The 25,713-nt window shown below is 44.1% G+C and overlaps 1 protein-coding gene across 1 annotated transcript in view; it reads right to left on the bottom strand.

The window, feature by feature from the left end:
• The window catches only part of ELP3 (elongator acetyltransferase complex subunit 3), a 152,598-nt gene that overhangs the window by 45,223 nt on the left and 81,662 nt on the right, over positions 1-25,713 (bottom strand). The window contains exons 10-12 of the mRNA XM_075923284.2: positions 11,972-12,165; positions 4,235-4,325; positions 1,638-1,703 (exon numbers count right to left, since the gene is read on the bottom strand). Coding sequence (XP_075779399.1) covers positions 1,638-1,703; positions 4,235-4,325; positions 11,972-12,165 — 351 coding nt within the window. The remainder of the gene's footprint in view (positions 1-1,637; positions 1,704-4,234; positions 4,326-11,971; positions 12,166-25,713) is intronic.

The raw sequence follows: 25,713 nt of genomic DNA, 5'->3' as shown, positions 1-25,713 counted from the left end.
GGAAAGATCAGTCTAATATGTGCATAGCCAGAAATATTTATGAAAGGTTTTTGAATCTGCATGGATGAAAGGCGTAGAATTAATGAGAGGTCATGGTCACTAGAAGACACTTCACTGGCAGACTATAAGAAAGAAGTGGTATGTTACTAATTAGAAGATCCAGATTATATTGCTGACAAGAGACTTTTCCTTTTCAAAACAGTGGAGAGTAGGGGCCAAATTCATGCTGTTTGCAAATGTAATGGCACTGAAGCCAGAGCAACACAATTGTGGTCAGGTTTGAATCTGTCCTTAGATCAGGGGTGGGCAAAATCTGGCCCCCGGAGGTCCTGCCGCTCCCCTGCCCCCAGGCCAATTAGGGCCTGGGGGCGGGGGAGCACGCGAAACTTCCTCCCGCCCTGGCAGGACCACGCAACGCTCCTGCCCTGGCCCTGCGAGGAGCATGCAGCACTTCAAAGTGCCACATGCTCCTCGCAGGGCGGGAAGAGGCTTCGCATGCTCCCCCTGCCCCCAGACCCTGATTGGCCTGGGGGAGCGTGTGAAGTTTCTTCCCACCCTGCCAGGGACAAGGGTGCCTAAAGGGGGGACGGGGCAAAGAGGCTCTCCCAACCCCAGACCAATCATGGTCTGTGGATGAGGTAGCCCAGAAACATCCTGGCCCCGCCCCTTCTGGCCCCAGCCAAAAATTATTGCCCAACCCTGCCTTAAGCCAACCTTCCCCTGTAGTGTGGACCTGGGTAAAGTGGAAAACGTGAATGATGCACTTAAGTGTAACTCTGATCTAGCACTGAATGTGGAAGAAGAAAAGCTTGCGTCTGGCACGATTAATTCATGTTTAAAAATACAGAAACGTGACAGAGCCATTCCATATGTGGACTGGTAGATGATAAACTGGATTTTACAAGTCCCATCATTATTTTGGGAGCCAGCATGACCTAGAGAGTACTAAGGAAACATTTTATTTCCAGGTCTTCCTGAGTCTCTGTGTGATCTTAAAATATAATTGAATTTCTGTGGGCATGTTTTTCTTTTTGCAAAAGAGGGTGAGCATCCATTTTTGTGAACCTAAAGGGCACAATATATGCTTCATCCTCTAAGGGGTATTTACACCTACTACTAATTACACTTTATTGTAGCTTATTGATTTTATTATTTTTACTCATTTCACAGAGCAACTACATTATAATGTAACACTGTCAGTGCTGGTATAAGTGACAAAACCAGGGGATAGATACTCACGCTATACAATCTCAAACTATTCAATTTTTCTCTGTTCAATTTGCCAATATTGTGCTTTATATATTTTCTATATACTTTTCACTAGGAAAAAGGGAACAAGGGCAAGTAGTGGAGACAGCTGAGTCAACTGGGAGTCTGCTACTGCAATAGGAATACTGAAACTCTGGTGGCTATTGCTAGGTAACTGAACATGGTGCTCCACAAACCTTAGCATGTGAATGTGGCTGCTTAAACAGTACCACACAGCTCTGCTGTGAAAATGAATGTGAAACTGGAGCCAGCTACAGAGGCGTGTCACAGAATTGGCCACACACTTGAGTCCCCAATCCCTTCATACCAAATGTTCCATAGCAAGTCACACATCTGAAGCAAACTCTCTGGCAAGCAACAAGTCTCACCTGATATGGTCTCACTTTATGATGAATCTCCTGTATTCCAACCTCTCTCGTCCTCACATCACGGCACTAGGTAAAGAGGGAGAGAAAAATGACAAACCAGAGGAATACATGCGGCTCACATACATTAAGATTTCCAACCACCCCATGGGCTGAAAATTAAGTTGAAACGGCCTATCTTACACTGGGTAGAATTTGAATAAACAGACTTCAAAATAAAAATGCTTGCTGAGCCATTCCTAATGTATCTTTGAAAAAGAACTTTGTGCTAAATGTAAAAACATGCTGATAAAAACCAGTTCACAGAACAGCCATTATATCTCATGAGAAAAGGTATCATTTAATTTGCAAGTAGCACGGCTTGGAGGGAAAAGTCAACAGAAATGAAAGAACAAGAAAGACTTAACATTATCATGGATTCCAAGGCCAGAAGGGAACATGGAGATCTTCTAATCTGATTGCCTATATAAACTAGGGATGTGAAAGTTTAACTGCTTAGTGCTTTCGGTTAACAGGTGGGGGACAGAGCACCTTCCTGCCCATTGCAGGCAGGAGGCTGCTCCAGCCCCATGGGGCCTGCCCTGGACAGCGACACTCAAGCCCAGCTGGAGCAGCACCTGTTCGCGATGGCCTGGGGGTGGCAGGCAGGGGTTCTCTCCAGTCCAACCCTCCCATCTGCTCTCACTTCCACCTGTTAACTGGTTAAACTCTACATTTAACCGCTTAACCAGTTAAACGGATTTTTACATCCCTAATATAAACACAGGCTAAAGAAGGTCCTCTTAATTCCTAGAGCAGATCTTAAATCCACTATGGCCCCATGCGAATTGTTCCAATAGTTGCACTGTTAATTTTTTTTTGCCTTCTGTCCAGTCTGTCAGATTCTTGTCCTTTACTCGAGAGATCTACGACTGGAAAAATCTTAGTGGGCCAGAGATAATCTTGAGCAGGCAATTTGTAAATCTGGATAACTAATTTTAATGGCAAAATAGGCATGTGATACACCTGAATATCAGAAGACAGAGTCCACTCTCTGAGCAAGTGTCCCATAGATGTACAGGATGGACTAACCATGGTAGGTTTGGGACCAACGATCTAAGGCGTCAGAGAAAAGCCAGGGAACTTTACAGCTCCTTGGGAGCCAGAAGGAAGAGGAGACAGAACTTCATATGAGTGAGCTGGATTGCCGTTTGCACAAGTTTTTTGTATTTCTTCTTGTAACCAATGTAAACCAAATCTTATGAGAGAAGCCTTGAGGAGAAAAACTTCCAAAGACGGGCTGTTTTTATAGTACCAAAAACCAACCCACCCACACATCCAGTCTGAAAATCCAAAGCTAGGCCTAAGCCCACGTGGAACTTGATTTCCAGGGCATCCAAACGACCCCACCTGCTTCCCAACACCCCCTACAATGCCTTAACACAAAATCAACCTCAGACTATATTCTACACCTTGAAATAATTTAATCTTTGCTATGACCATACAAACTGACACGCTTTATTCTGACACAATGACTAGGCTAAATCTGGTTTACTTTACATCATATGCACAAAATCTCCTTTGCTTTACAAATTCCTGACTAGACAAATGGCATGCAGGAGACAGACATTTCCTCCACTCTTAACGGCCCTAATCCTGAGAATGTGCAGCATTTTTCAGGACTGTGCCCTCCAAATTTTTGCCCCAATCAGTAATCTCAATATTACTCACATTGGGGGAACAAAGAAAGAAAACTGAAATTGCCAAGAAGGCACAGCTGACATGCCTGGGCACCCTCTATCTAATTAGGGACCTACATAACTAAAATCCCTAGGTTTCTTGTATGAGTTCAGTCCCAACTATCTTGGCCCTTAAAAAAGCAATTTATTTATAATTTTATACAAAAAGCAGATATAAGAAAATTTACTGGCATCTGAACAAACTTTTTCGATTGCTCCCTCTATCAGCTGCAAGGTGTCCGCTCCAGGAAATGAAGACTGCTAGTCATCCACACACTAGAAACGTTTAGAGATTCAGTTCCTCAAAAGTACCCTATCAAGGAAAACAAGATTGGGATAGAGCCCCGGTTTTGCTTTGTTATGTATAGAGGAGATTTTTTTCCACTCAACTACAATTTTTTTTTAATTCTCAAAAACAGGAATATCCGTATCATGTTTTTCTTGGAAGTGTTTCTCAAAAGGATTCTCAACCTCTGACTACTGAGTGTTTGAACTGAATATTTTTTAAAAACATTGCCAACAGCGTGTATAAAAATCTTCTCTTTCTCACTTTAGAAATTTCCTTAGCAGCTGAAATTTCATAAACTTCCTAGTTCTCTGGTCATCCTATCTCTTGCAGAGGAAAATCTAAATTTTTAATAGAGGAAATCAAACAAAACATCAGCTCTTTGAGGCATTTTTAACTATCAGAAAATAAACCAAAAAAGCACAAAATCCCAATATTTTCCTTTGCAGGAAGCCTTTAGTTGAGGACCAAATCTGGCTTCTTAAGTTCACATTTCTTGCATCTTGCCAATTTTCTCATTCTGTTCAAATGCAATAATTAATCGCTAAGGAGTCAGCAGGGAGCTCCTCCTAGGTATACAGGTGCCTCTCTTTTACCTGTGTCCCTAGATCCTTCATCCGAGCCAAAGCAAGTTCTCTCAGGTTACCGTGCTCCACTCCTGAGCTGACTAGTGGCATTGGGATATCCCTGTACAAAGGAGAAAAAAAAACTTTAGACACCCATATTCATCTACTATATATTTGAGAAAGTTTGTCCATTCATCCATCCGTCCATCTAAGAACTCCTCCTAAACAGGAAGAGTTAGGAGCACCAAATTTGGTGTGCAGCTTCCTCTTATCGTACCTTAAAGCAAGGTCAGGGTTTGGTTGTGCCAGGACAATGGGATGTGCCTGGAATGAGATTGTTTCTCAAAACCATACAGAAAAAGAGACAGAATAACCCAGGCAGGTGAAAGCAGCTGGCTGGGGGCACCCCCCACTCTAGGAGTGCTCCAGCACCTATCCTCCCATCCACCAGATGCCTATTAGGGAGGGTGGGGGAAGCTGAAACTCCTCTCCCAGATTTGTATGGGAACACTGCTGACTGTTCAGCAGGGAAAAGTGCAGTTTGCTGCATTCCTCACTCTGGCTAGGAAACACGGGGGCAGACGAACCTGGACCTGTCCCAGCAGGAGGACATGCACCTCTTCACCGGCTAGGCCCACAGGAGCTGAAGAAGCCATATAGAGGTGCTTCTCTCCTGGACCCAAGCTGTTGCAGCGAAAGAGGGCAGAGGTAGTCCACTCTCCCCAGAACAGCCTGCATACTGAACCTCTTATACCCAGCCCCACCCCAGAGCAATTATTTAAATGAAGCACGTACATTTTAATTTTATTTTCCAGAAAACAAAAATTGAGTTAAGGATTCAAGCAACACCGGGTTAATCTAGTAAAATACTAAGCCAGAAAGGCTACTGTCATCACCTAATCTTACTTCCTGCATAACAAAGGACTTCTCTGAATTAATTCCCATTTCAAAGCCCAGTAGTTTTGGGTGAAGTAGAGCATGGCCAAGCCAATTAACAGCTGGAGGCAATGTGGAAGAAAGAGCTACATGACTGCTTTTTACAACAGGAAAGGACTTTTTGCATGGCTGGGAAATAGGCTATTTATGTGTTTTTATTCTCATATTCATCCTACTCAAGAATTGGGGAAAGGAAAATTCTGGTATTCATGTCAATTTTCATTCTAGGACCCTCCATGTCAGAGAGTCTTCACATCAATTACTGGCTTATTCTCCAAGAATCCAGTTTGTAATGACCTAACATTATAAAAGTACATTAAAATAATGAATACCGTTTTGCATACATATACCACAGAAGACAATGCTGCAATAATGAATTTCAGTATTTCCACTTGAAATACTGATTTCCCCATAAACTTGTTACTACAATGAATCCTCTGCTCTTTCCGAAATATCTGACTCTCTGTGGAACTAGTTCTATCATTCCAGTGTGTAACAGATGGACTATTGTACCCTTCATCTTCTGATGCTAGGAGGGTGCTGTTGATAGGGTTGATTTAATTTACAGATAGTCCCCAACTTACGAACGAGTTATGTACCAAACAGTTTGTCGTAACTCGATCTATTCGTAAGTCGGACCCCATTCATTTAAATGTGACCGTGCTGTTCGTAAGCGCGGATCGCGTTTGTAACTCGGGGACCGGCTTAATGGGAGGTTGGTCGTAAGGATGAACGGTCATTAGTCGACGCGTTCATAACTCGGGGACCACCTGTACTTTGGATAAAGGATAAGCATGTCCTTGGAACAGCAGTTCTATTGAATTACCTTCAGTAATTATCTCAAGCACTGCCATTTTCTGAGGTGCCTCACTGCCTGATGGGTTCCTCAAAAGAGAGGGATCTGCCCAGGCTTTGGAACCTCAAGATCAGAAGAAACTGTTGGTGTTGGATACAGGGATGTAAAATCCCATTTAATAGGTTAACTGCTTAAACATAGTGTTTAACTGGTTAACCAATTAAAGATGGGGTGGGCAGGGGGGTTGCTCCAGCCTGGCTGGCCTACAGGCACTACAGGGCCGGAGCAGCCCCCTGCCGCAGCAGGCAGGGAGCTGCTCCAGCTCCCACCAGTTAACCTTTCACATCCCTAGTTGGATAGTTTCCCAGAGAATATCACAATTGGTCTTCCAACTCAGGCAGCAATGGCTTCCTTCCTGGTGTGTAACAAACTGCTTTGAAGATTCTTTCGCTGGAGGTAGATATAACTAGGTCCCATTGATTATACTCATTCCACTAAGTTTCTATGATGCATATTATATCAATATCCTCATTTACAGGGCTTGACAAATCACAGCGAGAGCTACTCGCCAGCCCCGCACCGCGCATTCGCCAGACTGGCACTGCACATGTGTGCAGTGCCGGTGAATGGGGCACACGGAGCGACCAGCTGAAATCTACTCACCACAGGCGAGTAGAATCAGCAGTTTGCCAAGCCCTGCTCATTTAATACGAGACACACCCTGCTCACCCATTTTATCATTTAGTCTTCTAGCATTTGTACATAAGCACTTTAAAAACTTATCACTTTCTAGCTATCTGCCATTATCTGATGTACTTGAATGAGACTCCTTTTCATTTGACTGTTTCTCATCAGATCTTACCTACCAAAAAAGACATACAGGCAGCCTCTGACTTGCAACACGATCGGTTCCTGGGGAACCGTCGCAAGTCGGGGGTGTCATAACTTGAACCCTCATTTACGATAGGCGTCACGTGTCGTCGCGAATGCGAGCCGAGAATGCTAGTCGGGGGTTTTCGGCCCCTTCCACACTTGCAAAAATGGCTGTAAGTGTGGGGGGGGTCACCACTCGGGGGTTTCCTGTATTTTATCATCTTCCATCCTCTCCTCATCAGGATGACAGAATTCTCCATTAATAGATCCTCCTCTAGGGAATGTCTCTGCCTATACTACATGCTCCTCTGCACCTGTCAGCTTTCTCCCAGCCCTTAGTTTAAAAACTGCTCTACAACCTTTTTAATTGTAAGTACCAGCAATCCGGTTCCATTTTGGTTTAGTTGGAGCCCATCTTTCTTGTATACGCTTGCCCCTTTCCCAAAAGTTTCCCCAGTTCTCAATAAATCTAACCCCTTTCTCTCTACCTCTCAGTCTCATCTACACATTGAGACCCTGCAGTTAGAATCATGGAAGCACAGAATACTAGAACCGAAAGGGACCTCAAAAGGTCATCAAGTCCAGTTTCCTGTCCTTACAGCAAGAGCAAGCACCATCTAGATCCTTCTGACAGATGTTTATCTAACCTGCTCTTAAATATCTCCAATGATGGAGATTCCACAGCCTAGCAGGCTTCTAGGCTCAGCACATGGTCCCTCCAACAAACCAACCACACAGTATCTTTCAGTCAAGCAGCAAGCACACCACAAACACAAACACACCCCCATGAAGTCTTGCAAAGATGACAAAGACAAGCCTGCTAGTCATGTGCATTACCAAAGCCTGCTAACTTTCTGAATTTATTTAGAGAAATAGGAGATATAAAAACAAAGAAGTAAACCACGAAAAGAGTATTAAACTGTACAAAATGTACAACAGTTTGATCTCAAAACCCCATTTTAACATGCTCCTTAATGAGTTTTTAAACCTCTTTCCTCACCTGTATAATTATTTAGCAAACAATGACATACAGAACAGCATGTTAAAGAACAGGATCTCACATAAATAAACCTAGAGTAGACAGGATGATTCAGGGAGTTGTGAATGTTGTTAGTCTAATCCACTTTAGATCAATAGAGATTAGAAGTCAGTGCTATCTGACAGCAGTCTGGTGACCTGTGTGAAATGTATTAACACAGTGGTCCCCAACCTTTAGAGGCTGCCGGGTACCAGGGGGCGTGGCCGTTCGCCTGCCGGGCGCCGGCGGCCCCCCCCCATAGCCGCGCGCCCGGGGGCGCCCCCCCCCGCGCAAGCGCCGCGCGCCCGGGGCCGGCGCTCCCCCGCCAAGCGCCGCGCGCCCGGGGCCGGCGCTCCCCCGCCAAGCGCCGCGCGCCCGGGGCCGGCGCTCCCCCGCCAAGCGCCGCGCGCCCGGGGCCGGCGCTCCCCCGCCAAGCGCCGCGCGCCCGGGGCCGGCGCTCCCCCGCCAAGCGCCGCGCGCCCGGGGCCGGCGCTCCCCCGCCAAGCGCCGCGCGCCCGGGGCCGGCGCTCCCCCGCCAAGCGCCGCGCGCCCGGGGCCGGCGCTCCCCCGCCAAGCGCCGCGCGCCTGGGGCCGGCGCTCCCCCCTTGCCCTCCAAGCGCCGCGCGCCTGGGGCCGGCGCTCCCCCCTTGCCCTCCAAGCGCCGCGCACCCGGAGCACGAGCGGCCAATTCGCGGCGCCCCCAGGGCGGGCGCTTACCATGCGCCAGGGCCGGCTCTGGCACAGCGCATGCACCACGTGCCCAGGGCCAGGCCAGCCCCGAGCACTTGGCAGGCGCACAAAAATGGCACCGTGTTGGGGACCACTGTATTAACAGGTATCAATCCAGTTTTTTAAGAATGTGTGTCACAAAAGCCATCATTAACAGTCACCCTATTTGGCAATCTCAGCACAGGCACCCAGGTCTGAATAAGCCATGGAGACCCTCAATGTTAAAGGTGATATCCCTGCAAGTAGAAGTACACAGGCAAAAAAGGGAAGGGAGAGTTTGCATTGCTGCTGCACCGGCTATGCTAGTGAGGGCTTTAGGCTCCGGGGCTCTCATTCCATCCCAGTACCAAACTCACTTTAAATACATTTAATAACATTTTTACCAGTATTAGGGTTTTGCACCAGAAGCTTTGTGAATACTATTTCCTGCCCTCGCTTTGTTTGCGATGGATCAGAACTTTTTATCAAGCAGAAGGGGCTCTGAAAAATTCCTCACCCCTTACTCTCTCGCACACCAAATGAAAACTAGCTAGCTAGTTCATTTATTCATCTAATTTCTTAGAGTAACTAAGGCATCATACAGCCAAGACAACAGACTTCAAACACAGTACAGGAGAACAGCATTTTCATCTGACCGTTATGAAACGGCTCCAAAGGGCCAGGCTGCTGTGTTCTTCCCAACAAGAACACAAACAAAACCAACTGACACTTTCTAGCACTAAGTCTCCAGCAGGGGTGGCCAAAATGCAGCTATGAGCCATAGGTGGCTCTTACAGACAAAGTGAGGCTTGCCGAGCTCCTGATACTCCCCATTCTCCACTTAGTAGGCTGGGGACGAGGAGGAAGAGAGACTCTGGAGCTTCAGCAGGCTGTGGTCAGGAGGAGGGGGCAGGAGGAGGGGCCAGAGATGACAGATGCCTGCTGAAAGGAGGAGGGGTGGCCACAATTTAAAGTTCAGACCCTGCAACAGCTTGAGCCACACACCCCTTACCCTCAGTGGCCTTACCCTTCCTGCAGGTGTTAGCAGCTCTCCCAAGTGTTAGTACATGGGCAGGCATCAGCCATCAGCTGGGAGCTGCAGGGAGGGGCTGCTGCTGCTTCACCTCTCCAGGGACAGGTAGCAGCTTTAGCTTCTCACAGCCACAGCTCCCAAACTGATGGTTCCAGCAGCTGCTGCGCACGGAGTGGGCCAGCAAACCCCGGCAAAAACTAGGGGAATGGGGGAAAAACATATGACCCCATGTGTTCCTCCCATGCATCACCTCTGGCTTCAGCCCAGTGCATAGGCAGATCTTGGAACTTCACAGGAGGTACCTGCCAGGACTCAGGGCTGAAGGGCTGCTCCTCTTGAAACCCCGAACCCTGGCAGGCACCTACCACAGCACTGAGGCCCCGAGATCCCCTCCTTGTGTGGGCTGAAAATCCAAGACCCAGCAGTCGTGCTCTGCAGGGTCCAACACCTTCCCGTCAGGACTCAGACCCCGCAGTCACACCTCCTGTGGGCCTCAAGTCTCGTGCCTCCGGCACTCAAACTTGTCAAGATTTGCATATTCAGCTCGAAGGGCAGTAAGTTTGACCACCCTGGTCAATAAACCCCTGTGTGAAGACTTAGCCACTTTCGAAACTGATGTGGTAAATAAAACACTGCAAAGAAATAAAAAATAAGCTTTAAAAGCCACACATATCTGATCACCTCATTTGCATATCTGAAATAACTTGCAACCTCAATCATCATATTAACATCTTGAAAATGAGCATTTTGTGGCAGAAGCAAATAGGACTTCCCATCAATCCAGATTAGAACAGAATATCTGTAAATACTTACACAGGATCATAGGACTAGACAGAAACTCCAGGATCATTAAGTTCAGGCCCCAGCTAGGGCAGGCGTAACCCATACACTTGTGGGTTACACAGGCAACCTTTCTCCATAATCCCATTCATTAATTTATCAAGCTCTCTCCCCAAACTAGTTTGAATGTTTGCCTCAACTACTCCTCTAAGGTGCTTAGAGCATCTTTCACTTGAGCATCTCAAAGTGCCAGTAGCAATTTCCTTCATTTTACATTTTTTCATGGGCACCAACAAAGCATTCAATGATCCCTTTTCAACCTCACCTAGCTATGCAAGCTCTTATGTAACCATCATGAAAGCAGCAGCTGAGCTATTCCCATAAACATAGCATGTGCACAAAGATATAATCTCTTTCCACCAGTCAGAGTAAATGGATTTATTTTCTACTTCCTCCTCCCCTATTAAATATAGTCTTACTGAGGGATGTTTTGGCCAAAGATGGGAGTTTTCCATTTTGTCCAGAAGGTGCGGCAATGCAATTCAATGACCATCTTTATCTATTTTGGGAGTGAGTTCCAGATTCATGGGGCAGTCACTGGGAAAACTGCCTCCTACACACTAGCTTCACTTTTGGAGGTTTCCTGTTCAATCAGATTCCATTGGAACAACGGTCACAGGATGCCTTGCTCCCACATCTATAGAGGATTTGGAAGCTGAGGGATGAAACCTTGTCTAGGACTCAGTATTCTTCAGGAAACCAGTGCATGAAGCAGAGCACTGCAAGGTAATTAAGCTCTCCAGACCTGGGCTATTCAACAGATGGACTGTTATGTTGTCAACTAGCTAGCTTTATGGTTGCCAGTTCTGTTCCTGGGTGTGGCAATGATGAAGCCTAGAAGTCATCAATGGGTGAATCATGGTGTCAGGCATCTGAAGTCTTGTTATAGAAGAGGATTTTTTTCATGGTTGTGGCTTTGTGGATATCCAAAAGTGATGAGATGTCCAGGAGAACATGGAATTTAGGGTCACTAAGCAGACACACTCTGTGGGAAACTTCCTCTTTTCAGGATTCAACTTTAGCTGCTGCTTCTTCTTCGTATACACTGCTTAAACTAGGCCATTGGAGAAATATGGCTTAGTGCTGTTTGCATGCTACTGCCATTTCCATCCATTCTGCTTCATCTCCCCAAGGGACAGCATGCAAATGTAGATGACAGGTGAGAGGATACATCCCCAGAAGGACAAAAGAAATGCGAGGAAGGAGGTGCCCATTAGTTCTTCTCAGGATATAATCCGAAAAGAATGAATGGAGTTACTTCAGTGTGATAGTGCTGACCCCTATGCCCTCCCTGAGGAGGGAAAGCAGGATCCCTGAGCTGAAAGTATCAACAGCTGCACGAATTCATTAATAAGAGTTTGGCTAGACAGGCCTTTTCCACAGCCAAGAGGAAATCTGCAACTCTGGTGCCCCACATTATTCAAGTGAACCCACTGACTGACAGCAATTTTAATAAACTTTAGGGCAGTGATGGATTGAGACAGACAAAAATAAATATTGTGGTTAAGATCCTACTAGATTCAAAATTGCACAGTCAAGACGAGCCCACCACAAAAAAATTACCTCTGAACACGGTATACTCGCGTCCATGGCGGCACGAGAGCCAGAATTCTAGCCACCAAATCCACTAAGGTGCTTGGAGAGTAACTCTTGTATCTTCCAGACTTCCAGAGCTCGTACAGGCCAGTGCCACGGATCACTAGAGTTGGGTAGAGTTTCATGCCATCAGGGCGAAAAGCAGGGTTCTCAAAAAACTCCTGGGAACACAGAGCACACATGCAAATCAGAAACCAATTACTGTACTAAGCTTGCTGGGCCTCTCTAGTGAGAATTTTAAAGAAAATCAAGTTACCACAGCAGGACAGATTTTTAAAGCACAATTATGAGTACAATGCATGTTTGTATTTAAAAGGCCAGCTTACATTCAGTTTCCAAAATCTGTATCAGTCTAAAGACTTACTCTTACATTCAGAGGATGAAACTTTCTTTTTTAATTATAAAAGATTGCTGCAGAAAAATCTACACAAGGCAAGGAAGCAGACCATACTAGACTCCAAACTCAAATCAATAGATATCTCAGCCATATTATCCATTGTAATAGAATTTTGCTCAGATTCACAATATCAAGGCATGTGTTTATTATCAAACTCCATGGACAACACTCAGCGATTACTCGATGTGTGCAAAATACATCAGTTGAATAGTAATATAAAAACTAACAGAAACACACGTCACCCTAAGCAATACTGAGCAATACTGGGAAAGTGAAACATACAGCACCTACTACTCACTTATCCCTGAAAGCTGAAAATACTAAAATTTCAGAAGCGGGGGGCAGGGTCACAAAAAAGGTGAGTTTTCACTCTTGTGTAGAGGATGGAGGGTGAGAATGCATTTACCACAAAATATGAGCTTACTGAATATTTGTTTTTGTTTTGCAGTTCAGCTTTAACCTTCACAAGAGTTGATAAACCTTTCAAGTGAGTATAATCCTTGCACTTCTGAGCTAGCAATGAACATAAGAATGGCCATACCGGGTCAGACCAAAGGTCTGACTAGCCCAGTGTCCTGTCTTCCAACAGTGGCCAATGCCAGATGCCCCAGAGGGAGCGAACAGAACAGGTAATTATCACATAATCCCTCTCCTGTCTTTCATTCCCAGCCTCTGATAAAACCCCCATTACTAACATCTGCCTTTTCCTAATGACTGGAGTTCCCTCCCCTGGAGAGATATCCTCAGTGAGAGAGGATACCATAACATCATCCAGAAAGAGGGTCCCACCAATGGTTTTCCTCTTTTATAATAAAAAAATGGCTAACTCAAAGCTGATTTATCCTTTTAAACTTTGGTCCTGTAACCTAAGTCTGACAGTTCTTGGGGAGGTTTTGTTTTGTTTTTAAAATCTTTTCTGTTGAGTCCCCCTGAAGCGAAAAAGTCATTTACTGAAAGAAGGCTTCAGTAAAATCTCAGTTCAGCAGAAATCCTCTTATCCCAAAGTCTCCATGAACCAAATTTTCATGATGCCCCCTCCAAAGTATGTCACATGTCAAAATTAAAAGACTTTAGGATGTCATTTAAACGGTGTTATGAACAATGAAATAAATACTTTGTATACATATACATGGTACCAATTTTCATAATCACAAAGCACTTTACAAACAAGGCCACAAAATGTTCCACTGGGTCAGGTAAACAACACTGGACACATTTTTCAAACAGGCAATCAGACACAGAAAGATCAAATGTCTTACCCAATGCCACATACAAATCAGTGGCTTGGCCAGGAACAGAATTCTACAGGCCCAACATGCAGAGTTATGTCCCAGTGACAGATTTTGACCCCCCAGTGGGAAGCTCAAAGGCACTCCATGTGTAAAAGAAAGTTGTCACGAAAGGAGGAATGAATAACACTATAGCACTAGATCACTGTGCTCTGAAAAGACTCGCTCTCAGACAAAAGAATAGCATAAACATGAACAGAAAAATAAAGACAACATAATGCTTTGTCTAGAAATTCATATTAAACCTGAAGAGGCTGAAGAGGAATATGACCAAACAGCACAAAAGCAAAAGTGAAGTGCTTCTGTAAGGAAGCACCAAAAATTTCTACAATGAAACAGAAAATATAAACAACAAATCAACCACTCAATCAGTTTTTGGTGCTGCTACAGAAAAAAAGTCCTTTCTCTAATAAGGTTTGACATTAATATTCACAGCAACGTTTAAACGGATGTCAAAAGAAAGTGTGATTCCCCAATCAGAATATTTAGGAAATCATTAATTTATATTAGAAATTAAATGCAAATACATTAATGCACTATTAAGGTTGAGAAATCAAGTATTCAAGGGCGAGGTCAAAAGTTATGGTTTCTAACACAGCGCTAACTCTGCTATTTTGTATCTCATATTTTTATAACACTAGATTAAACTAACAGTCATCTATTTCCCATTTATGTTACTTAAATATACCAGAATATGCAGCTGGTCAAAAAATGGGAATGTTTTAGATATCTTTTAAATATTATTTTTCAAAGATTTCCTCATTTTTTTTGTTATTTTAGTGAAAAATGTAACAAAAATTTCCCCTTCTTTTTCCTCCCATTCCAACCTGATTCTTCCAGTGGGGAAAAAGGATAAGAAAAAGGAAGTGAGAGAAAGCTAACACTTCATTTTTTTCCATTTAAAAAAAAAAGAAACCCAGAAAATTTTGAACAAAATATTTATTTGAGAAGTGTTTTAAAGCTTTAAAGTGACAAATTTCGTCAAGATCTACTATGAAATACCTACGTGTCCATGTACAAACTTAAAATTTACAGAGCTGAAACAATACCTTAACAAGCGGATATGATCAAAATACCGCACTATGAGATAACACCTCACTTAAGGAGAGAGTAACATTTAGGTTGTTCCACTGATTTCAACAGGCACTGGATCAGAACCTTAAGTATCAAACTGCTTGTAAATGCCTCAGCAGTTACAAATTTAAACAATTAAAGATAACAAAGCTAGAGGAATCCAGCTGACATCCAATGTTCTAAAATCACTATAGTGATGCAGAAAAATTATTTTACATGTGCATAAATACTCCAAATACTCCAAATGGAAACATAACTTTAGAGCTAATAAATCAATTTTCTTCACACTTGATAGTTTTTCTCTTGCTAAACGCTACAAAACAAACAGAGGTTGACGCTCCTTTCATAACTCAAAGGTTGGCGCTAGAGCAAAATTTAAATCAGAGCATTTGGGAGGGGGCATTATGTTTTCATGCTGGTATTATTTATTTTAAAACATCTCAGCTGAATCAGGCCAGCTCTTTTCAGTTATCTTTGGGTTGACAAACCTGGGATTCTTCAGCCTAAACGCATTTTTTTCCAGAAAATTATGAGCATCTGAAAAAGAGGAGATGTTTAATAATTGTATTATTGTTGTGCCTAAGAGTCCTAATCATGAACCAGGATCCCACCATGCTAAGTAATGTTCAAAACATAAAACAAAAAGACAGACCCTGCCCTAGGAAACTGGTAAGCTAAGTAATGGAAATTAGAATATTTCATGTAACTATAGCATGCACACACTGCACACAAATAAAAATAACCAGAAAGACCTGCTATTCAAAACCCTGCAGCTTTATGAGGGTTCCAATAGACATGCTTTAGTTGTATGAACAGCTGCTCTGTGAATTACAAATAGAAAAATCTTAATAAAATCCCATCAGTATACACTTTCCGTGTACAAGGTTATTCAAGTTAGCCATTAAACATATTTTATGAGAACAGTAATTGATTTTATTAGCACATGCCTTTGTTGTAGAAGTTCCCCGTTATTACAGTTAATGGCATCTATAGCATCCATTCATCCACAACCTCATAAACTCACTGCCAGCATGAATAATCAGGGTCTGATTGGTGCAAAATCAGTCATTAAGATGCCACCGACTTTCCATCAATGCACAGGCATCAAAGTGGAAGCTAGAATCCTGCCTTTTGTCGGATTCCAATCAGTTGTTTTATAAACTAGTCATTATTTTGCATTAGTTTATGAAACAGCTTAGCTATTGCTTGCTATTATTGCTGTCCAACATAACAGGTGTTAGATGGAAAACAGCAGTCTGTTTAATACCAATGTGAATCAAAACAATTTTAAAAAAAGAACAAAAAAAAGAACACGGGAGCTGGAGGCTGGGAAGGTAAACTACTGAACTAGAATATAAAAATAAATACACTTTCAAATTTGGTAACAATCTAATTTTTGGTGGTTTTATCAGTATAATATTTCATAAACTGAAAATCTGTTTTCTACCTATGAGTCTGCTTATATGTGCACTACAAGGCTCAACCCATTCTGGTGGGTAGACTGTATATTTATCAACTACCATCAATTAACAACATAGTAAAAGCATCCTGATTGGTTGTTAATTAACTTAGTATTTTAATATTGTATGTTACAAAAACCCACAGCAGACTCATTAAAAAGCCACTTGCACCTCCTGAGCCTCAGCATGAGTATTAGTTATCAAGTCCAATGATTCCTCCTACCCTTAAATGTCATTGAAGAGTAAATATTTTTTTAAAAATTCTGATTATGATCTTAGATCCCCATACTCAAATTTCAATTCTGACTCGACTTTAGCAGCTGCTCTTGATCCACTAGAGTTAGAGAAATATGTTAATGATACTTGAAGGCCACAATTCTGCTCCACATTGGAAGAGAAAGAAGAGTGGAGGATCAAGGGATCCACCCCCACCTTTCTGCAGAAACAGAGAACTGCCAACCATCTTTAATCTCTTGCAATGACTGTTGTCAATGCCCTTGGAAGAGATTGCTCACCGTATAAATGTTGCAGTTTCCCCCCTTTTTTAGGTTTACTAAAATCCCAGCATTATTTCTAGTAGCAATACAAGTTAACAAAAAATCAAGGGAATTTTAAGATGTTTGTGCATTATAAATGAGTTTTCACTCAACCTGATTACATCAATATCCTTGAGGTGTCCATTTTATGGAGTACAATTGAATTAAAATTATGTCCTAGACTCATGAAGTTAAGATGAGCAATGTCTTAAAATTCAGTAATGCAGCATTACTGGCGGAATAATTTATAACAATAAATGTTAATACTTTAAAGCTACAACAGCTTTCAATGACTTTCTCCAATTCTACAGATGAATGAACAGTCATTTAGTGATACTACTCTATGCTCTAAATATGAAGTTTGAGACTCAGATATGGGGGATTTGTTTTATCTTTAATATTTGCAGGTTTTTTCATTCAACCACTCCAATGCTAAAATTAAAGACTACATGTAGCTGTATGGTTTCCTTTCACTGATGCTTACAACTACAAGATATAAAATATTGGAAAATTAGCATACAAATCTGTTGCAAGATAAGAAATACTTGCTGAAGAGTACTTACATTCATTAACAATATTATATACACAAATACATATGTAATGTCTTCCTTACAATGAAGATCAAAATATTTAACCGGTGACAAATACAGGCAGTCCCCGGGTTACGTACAAGATAGGGACTGTAGGTTTGTTCTTAAGTTGAATTTGTATGTAAGTCGGAACTGGTACATATTGTAGGGGAAACTCTAGCCAAACATTTTTTTTAGTTTTGGATAGCATAGGGAAAGGTTAACTCCCCTCTAATGTTTGTTTTGCTGTCTGTTCCCCTGTTCAGAAGATTTCACATCTATTTCTGTCCCTGTGACAAACTCAGGACTAAAGGAGTAACTCATCAAATACCAAACAGCTCTGCACCATGCTTTGAGCTAATAGCTTTATTTCCACACACCACCCAGGGTTCTAGGAGGAGGGTCCTTTTTTTGCTAACACAATGAGGCCAGCACTTTGTTTGTTTTGGTGGAGTCTTTGTTTGCCCAGGGAGCCCAGCATGTATAGGGGGAGGAGGGGCGGAGAGGCTGCTTTTGTCTGCTGTTCGGCAGCCTGTTGCTCAGGGGAGGGGGCAGCCTGTTGCTGGCAGGGGGGGAGGGGGGAGGCGTGCAGGATGCGAGGTCGCGGGGGGGGGGGACAGCGGGCGTGGGGAGGCACTTTTCCTCTGCCCGGCAGCTCTGCGGGACCCCAGTCGGAGCCGGCCCGAGGAGGAGGAGGATCCTAGGACCCAGGTGAGCGAGCCCCGGGAATGCTGCTGCGCATGTGCGGGAGTTGCCTCACCCCGTTCGTATCTAGGGATCCGACGTAAGTCGGATCCACGTAAGTCGGGGACTGCCTGTATACAGGACCTCAGAAATGCAGCCATCTCTGAAGTGGAACACAGTAACTGTTTAAAATAAAAGTAAGCATCACACAAATATGATATTGCAGTATTAAACTTTAGCATTTGTTGTGGACATAATGCATCTACCAAAGCTGGAACTTAATGTAAGTTAATGTCGTCATTCTTGCAAACTGATTAAGTATGAATTTTCAGAGACACAAATCAGGTTACGAGCTCTTACTAAAGTTTCTATATGCCACAAACAACTTCAGATTTCATCATGTTGACAAAAGTTTCTAAAAGTAGCTTGGCCCAACTTTAAGCTCCCACCAGGAAAGAAAATACCTGTCAAGCTCTGTAAGCCATTCTGCAAGGAAAGAAAGGCTACTTTCCAGTAACTGTCCTGGCTACAGTTTTTCTAAAAAACATTTTTAGCTACTGACAAATCAAGGTGTCACACTTTATTATCAGTGTATAACTAGAATTACAGGAACCACTGGTCCGTGACAACAGAGCCATAAAACAAATTCCAACATTTTACCCCTAATAGTCTCAGTCTCGGCTTATGATTAAAATCTGTTTTCAGCCCATCTACACGTGTATATCTTCAAATCCAGCATACATAGGATGAAGAGAACAGCACATTCTTGTCCAATTTTGCCTGAAGTACTGAACAGCGCCACTCAACAGAAAAGGTTTTGTATTCCTCTGAGTTTCATATATCTCAAAATAATAATTTGAAGAGCATACACAACAGGATAGAAAAGAAATATGTCAACATTACATTAGTCACTGGAACCTTGATAGCGATAGAGATAGAAAAAATACAGAAACAATGCAAAGCAAATTAATGTGGTCCAAAAGTCACCTTACATTTTTGGCAGATCCCTATAGCTATTGGGAGCAGTATTGCCTGTAAATTGAGCACTTGGGCAGCCACCCAAGAGACAGTCAAATGCCAACCAGCTGATTACAGAGCCCAGAGCCAGCAGCATGTTTCAATTGGTGGTGCACATCTGGACATGCCTTAGTACACAAAATTTATTCCGCACACGGATGGAAAAAATAGAGGAAGATTGATTGGGAGCCCATCCTTTACGATACAGCTTAGATATGTTCATAAAAGGGTAAATTAGTTCTGCAGGTTAATGTCCACAGTGAGCTTTATAGAAGAGTCTATAATTTCTGTTCTAGGAAGCTCTATTTAATCTCACCTCACCCTGCCAAATATTAAATTCAGTTACTATATATTGTTTTTTCAAAAGTGCTCTACAGGCAAATTAATCCTCACAATATCCCATTGGGGTAAGGAAGCCCTTCTGTCATAGCACACACACGTGAAGGGCCAAAGTCTCTCCAGGTGTAAACTGGTGGATCAGCATCAATGGAGCTGAACTAATTCACAGATGAGAATTAGGCCCAAAGTGCTTAAGTAGTTTGCTGAAGATGGCACAACAAGGAAAGGGCAGCAAGAACTACAATCGTAGGATTCCTTGCTCCCGGGCCCTAATTACATCCAAGGTTCCTCACAGTGCCTAAATGTTTCAATCATGTTGCCACATGGATAACAACAACTATTCTTATGAGTCAGAGCAAATTTTTTTTTAAACAAAGTCGCAAACCACATAGATTCCCTTCAGCTGTTCCTTAGTTTGTGGAAGGTAAGGGACTATATTAGTCTTTCCACAATGACAACGGACCAACTCTAGTTTACTCCCCTGTCACTTAGAGATAGATTTAGTCTTTGGAAGAGGTCCTCAGACCTCAGCAGCATGACCTTAATATTTCTTTCCAACCACAGGACACAAGCCATCTATCAAAGAGCTGGGCAACCCTCTCCAGATGGCACTCACTGCACAGAACAGACCATCTGCTTCATCCTCTGCGCGCTCTAATTGAGTCTTACATTTATTAAGCAGTTTCATTGCGGGGAAAAAACCCTACACAACTTACTCTGGATTTGCACCTTCAGCTTTGCCAGGTATCAAACACTGGGGCTTTTATATTTTTGCCAAGAATATTCATGTCCTCTCCCCAAAGACTGAGAACAGTACAATTCTGTTCCCCTAACAGCAGATCCTCTCTCATATTAATGAGCATGTAAGTTCTGTCAGGCTTACCCTCCTTCGAGATATTCTGAAACACCTGCTACTTAAAAGAAGTTCCTTCTGCCCTAAAAAACACCCACGACCAACAGCAATAGTTTCACTGAGTGACCCTTCTTGGTCAGATTTGTCTATACTTGCAGAGAACCCTAGTCCCAGGTGTGTAGTTTTGGACAGCCTCTATAGGTTGTATGCTCTTGAAAGGGAGCAGTGACATGCCTATTCCATATCTGTCTTATACAAAATAATTTCCTAATGTTTTGTATTTTGTGACTCAACTTACCCCATCATGATATCAAGACCAACAGTTGTATTATCATTCAGCTACAGTGAAGGCACTCCCACACAAATTGCTATATACTTGCCAAATTACTTTTTTCACACTGCTCCCTTTATGCTTTTTAAGGGTTCCTTCCATCTCTGGATTTCCCTTCCCAGGTGCTGGGTCCCTCATTCTAGCTTCAGCACAGGGGGGCTTGGACGGGTTTTAGAGGTACACTAAATGCTCAATCTTCTGGGTGTGTGGGATTGAGAATCACTGGTTAGATTAGCGGTATGGTGACTATCCAATCCCACAGGAGTGCATGGTTGAATGGAGATTGCTAAGTGGCAGGGAGACCTTTCAGACTGAGTGGGAGAAATATCTCATACTTCTCTCTTATTACTGAAACATTTGATGAAGTAGGAGTCTAGTACAGATGGTCTTTGCATTCCCCATGCCCTTCCTAATTCATAAAAGCTATTGTGAAGGAATGTGGATGTGGGACAATACTAAGCACTACACAGAATACAGAGGCGGCAAAACCCCTCTAAGGAGTTTAGACTATTAGGTGAACAATAGAAGAACAGGACAAAAATAACAAGAGTATGTTTTGAGGGTTGGCTGTTTTTATACACAATGCATAACTCATTTGCTCAGGCCTTCGAGGCTAGAAGTGAGTGATATCTCAATAGAAAACAAACGCTCTCCTTTTTGCAATACTATTACACTCCAGTTTCTAGCTTTGAGATACAAGATCTCAAACTGAGGGTTGAAGATTGCCTGCCTGAGGCTTAGATGAGTTACTTCTGAGAAACCTCTTCATTTTGGAGACAGAAGATAGTATTTTATGGTGGCTGGGCTGGGGGAGGGAAGATTGGCAGCGATTTGAGGCTGCTCAGAGATTTTAAGTGTTAGAAATAGTGCCAGGATTAATGAAACAGTAGACAAGAGTTCAGGTGAGCTGATCAAAGACTCATAATAAATGCAATGCATCACATACTGGTGATCAAGTGTGACAGAAAATCATTTATTTAGTCTTTATGTAGTAAAATGTACTCCACAACACAGGGCCATGCAAGGCAACCAAGATAATATTATTGGAACCTTAAACTTTTGCATTTCCTGACTGATTTTAACTGTGAACCCGTAACAGAATAATAGCACTGTTTTCTGCATAATCATCGTGCCATGGATTGAATGCATATGGCCAGTGTTTCACCCAAGTCACGTGTATCAGTTCCTGCTACTGATTCAGCTAGTCTCTTAATGTACATCAACAAGCAGGGGGTTATTTCCAGACACTGGGGGTTATATGCACAGAAAATGGCTAGATGCAAAAGTGTGTGCACACACTGGATCTAGATCTAGATTTCAACTACACCCCTTGCTCCCTATACTCACCAACCCCCCTCTCACAGATGGATGCTTTTGCGGCCAGAGAGCCTGTTAATCTTGCACTGAGCCTGACTGTGCTCTCCATGGCCCCAAGTCACTCTACCCTCCTCCACTCCTGCTCCACCTCCGCCCCTCCCCGGGCGGGCCTCTGTATCCAAATGCTCTCCCCCCATCTAGCCCACCATCCTCCATAATCCTTTCCCTTCCCTACCCCACGCTGCCCCTCTCCCTCACCCTCACCCCCATACTGTCCACACCTCTTCTCCCATCCCTAACCCACCTTCACTAGCCCCTCCCCCTCCACACCCCTACATTGCCCATCCCCCTGCTTCCATTCCTATATCCCCTTCACCCCCACCATCCCCTCTTACTGCATCGCCCATCCCCACATGCACCCTAACACCTTTCCTCCCCCCCACAAGCTGCATGCCCCCTCCCCACCAGAAGCATCACCAGGCTGGGCAGCACAGCTCCAGCCCCTGCAGCAGGAGCCCTAGCCCGCCTCCAGTCCAGCCTTTCCGCACAGTCTATTGGGGCAGCTTTGCTCTGTGGCAAGCCCAGGGAGCCTGGAACACAGAGCAGCCATTCTGGAGAGCCAGGGAAGCAGCCAGGGTGCAATGTAAATGTGCTGTCCCCAAAGGATCAGGCGTGCAGTGTGGCCAAGACCTGCCCAGCTTGCGGCAGGCCTGTGAGAGCATGCCTGATACAGGGGCCTGGCCCCTGGTCACCGGCACACGTTGGAGCCGCTCACTATGGGGGAGACCTGCAGCACGGCCCCCAAGAGCTGTGACCAGGCCCAGGCCACACGGAGCAGCAGGTACGTGAGCCAGGCAGGCTGGGGGCAGAGCCCAAAGGCAGACAGATGCTGGGGATGGAGCCACTGCCCCCCCCCCCCTCCATTTCATGGAGTGGTCACTTGGCCAGGGCTTGTGGGGTGGAACCACCATGGAAGGGGGAGGTGGGACACAGAGTGATGTCACACACACACACACACACACACACACACACACACACACACACACACACACACACACACACACACAAAAAGGGTTCTAAAAATATCTAATTTCCTTAATGCCTGTAGCCTTGTTAACAAAAACAACCATTACATTATTCATAGTTCATGACTGCAATTATTTAAAATGTGCAGTGATTGCTAGGTCTGAAGTTTACTAAGTCTTTGAATAAAGCTCTAGTAACTATTTTTGAAGGACAGATCATTAAACACCTTCTGTTCGGTCTTGGTCGATGTGTGCCTGGAAGAGAGACAAGAACCCTTCAGCTGTGATGTATACTACCTGCCAAGAATGTTTCAATGAAAGGATGTTTAGTACAACTTAAAAGGGAAACCATTTTCTCTACTAAAAGTGTTTGAAGGCACATTTAAAACACCAGCAAGCCAAAAAGAATGAAGTCAGTGTTTATTAGCTGCTCTAGCCATCTCTTATTAGTTGTGTAAAGGTTCCAGATGGAGATTTATGTTCTTTTTAGAGATGTCAAACGATTAAAAACGTTAATGGTAAGATTTTTAAAAATCATGATTAATTGTAGTTTAAATCACACCGTTAAGCAATAAGTGAATACCGTTTATTTAAATATTTGTCGATATTCTCTACATTTTCAATTACATTGACTTCAATTATAACCCAATACAAACAAAGTGTACCGTGCTCACCGTATTCCTATTATTTTGATTACAAATATTTGAAGACAAGTGTTGCAGTTCTATTTCTTTTATAGTGAAATGCAACTTCCAAGGATAGAATTTCTGTATATACTTGCACTCAGAAATAAATTGATGTAAAACTTGAGAGCCTAACGTCTACTCAGTCCTACTTCTTGTTCAGTCCACCATTCAGATCAACAAGTTTCTTTATATTTACGGGAGACTAGGGGGTTGTGCTATGCTCACCAACCTCCCTCTCTCTGGGTGTCTGGCCGGGGGGATGCAGGGTCTCAGCAGAAAGGGTGAGGGGGTTGGAGGGTATGAGTGAGGAAGCTGCGGGTGCAGAGTCTCGACGGAGGGGGTGAATGAGCAGGGTGGAGGTGTGGAGTCTCAACAGGGCAGTATGTGAGTGGGGTGAGGGTGCAAGGTTTCGAAGGAGGGGGTGAGCGATAGAGGTGGGGGTGCAAGGTCTTGGTAGAACTGTGAGAGAGGAGGCTGGGGTGCAGGGTTTTGGCTTCGGAAGGATGGGGGCCATTTACTTGCTTTTGTGTGGCTCCCAGCACCATAGCTCAAGCATTGCCTACCACTGCTTTTTAAAATCTAGCTAATTTGTTTTGCATTAATCACTTGAGTTAACTATGATTAATTGAGAACCTTAATTTGCCTGCCATTCTGTAAGTGGAGAGTTTGCCCTCACCTGCAGCACTGGCCGTGTTCACTTTTGGTCACCCTACCTCCAAAAAGATGTAGCAGACATGGAGAGATTTGCAAGCTACGCAGCGACAATGATTACAGACCCAGAAAGGTTGTGTGTGAAGAGAGACTGAACAGATTGGGACTGCATTGTGCTGCCAGCAGACAGCCCCTGGGGCATGCCAACACTACACATATCAATGAATAAGTGGGCACACATTCGGAGCTTGGATAGTGGAAGGGATGGGGGGAGGGTCAGGCTCAGATGATGTAGGGTAGACGTAGGACAGCGGGGGAGGAGGGGAAATCGGGCTCGAATGGCAGAGGGGACATGGGACAACCTAGGGTATGTCTACACTACCCCCCCAGTTCGAACTAGGGGGGGGTAATGTAGTCATACGGAGTTGCAAATGAAGCCCGGGATTTGAATTTCCCGGGCTTCATTTGCAGAAAGCCGGCCGGCGCCATTTTTAAATGCCGGCTAGTTCGGACCCCGTGCTGCGCAGCTACATGCGGCACGGACTAGCTAGTTCGGATTAGGCTTCCTAATCCGAACTAGCTGTACACCTCGTTCTACATGTAGCCACGCAGCATTTAAAAATGGCACCGGCCAGCTTTATGCAAATGAAGCCCGGGAAATTCAAATCCCGGGCTTCATCTGCAACTCCGTATGACTACATTACCCCCCCTAGTTCGAAGTAGGGGGGTAGTGAAGACATACCCCTAGGAGGAGGAAGGGTCAGGCTTGGACAGCGTCAGGGACATGGAGCAGCCCAGAGATGTGTGTCAGGCTCAGATGGTATATGAGATGCGGGTGGGGGTGGGGCTTGGATGGCGGAGGGGACCCAGCCACAGCAACTCCTCCCCACTGGCGCAGCACCCCCGGGGTGTGAAGTGGAAGCTGGAGTTGGAGCATGCCCATAAGGGACGGTGCAGAGGCTGGCCATAGCAAGCAGCTGAGGATGGAGGTGGGCGGCAGAGGCATGTGGATGCAGATGAAGTCATACTGTCAGTCATCAGGAAAAATGTTTTGAGAGAGAGAGAGAGAGAGAGAGAGAGAGAGAGAGAGAGAGAGAGAGAGATAATGCTGCCTGCTTGTTATTTACAATGTTACCTGAAAGTAAGAACAGGCATGCACCTGGAGCTGGTGTGGTTGGCACTACAAGGTATTTACATGACACACATACTAAATATTTGTATGCCCCATCAGGCTTCCACAACCATTCCAGAGCACATGCTTCGATGCTGATGCAGGTTCTGCTCAATAACGATCCAAAGCAGCGGGGACCAACACACGTTCGTTTTCACCATCCGAGTCAGATGCCACCAACAGAAGGCTGATTTTCTTTCTTGGTGGTTCGAGTTCTGTAGTCTTTGCATTGGAGTGTTGCTCTTTCAAGACTTCTGATAGCAAGTTCCACACCTGGTGCCTCTCAGATTTTGGAAGGCATTTCAGATTC

The sequence above is a fragment of the Pelodiscus sinensis genome, chromosome 3 (genome assembly GCF_052426305.1).
Source record: "Pelodiscus sinensis isolate ZL-2025 chromosome 3, ASM5242630v1, whole genome shotgun sequence".
In the NCBI taxonomy this organism is placed as follows: domain Eukaryota; kingdom Metazoa; phylum Chordata; order Testudines; family Trionychidae; genus Pelodiscus; species Pelodiscus sinensis.
Note: the sequence above shows the minus strand (reverse complement) of the source record. Positions and strands in the feature narration are given on the sequence as shown.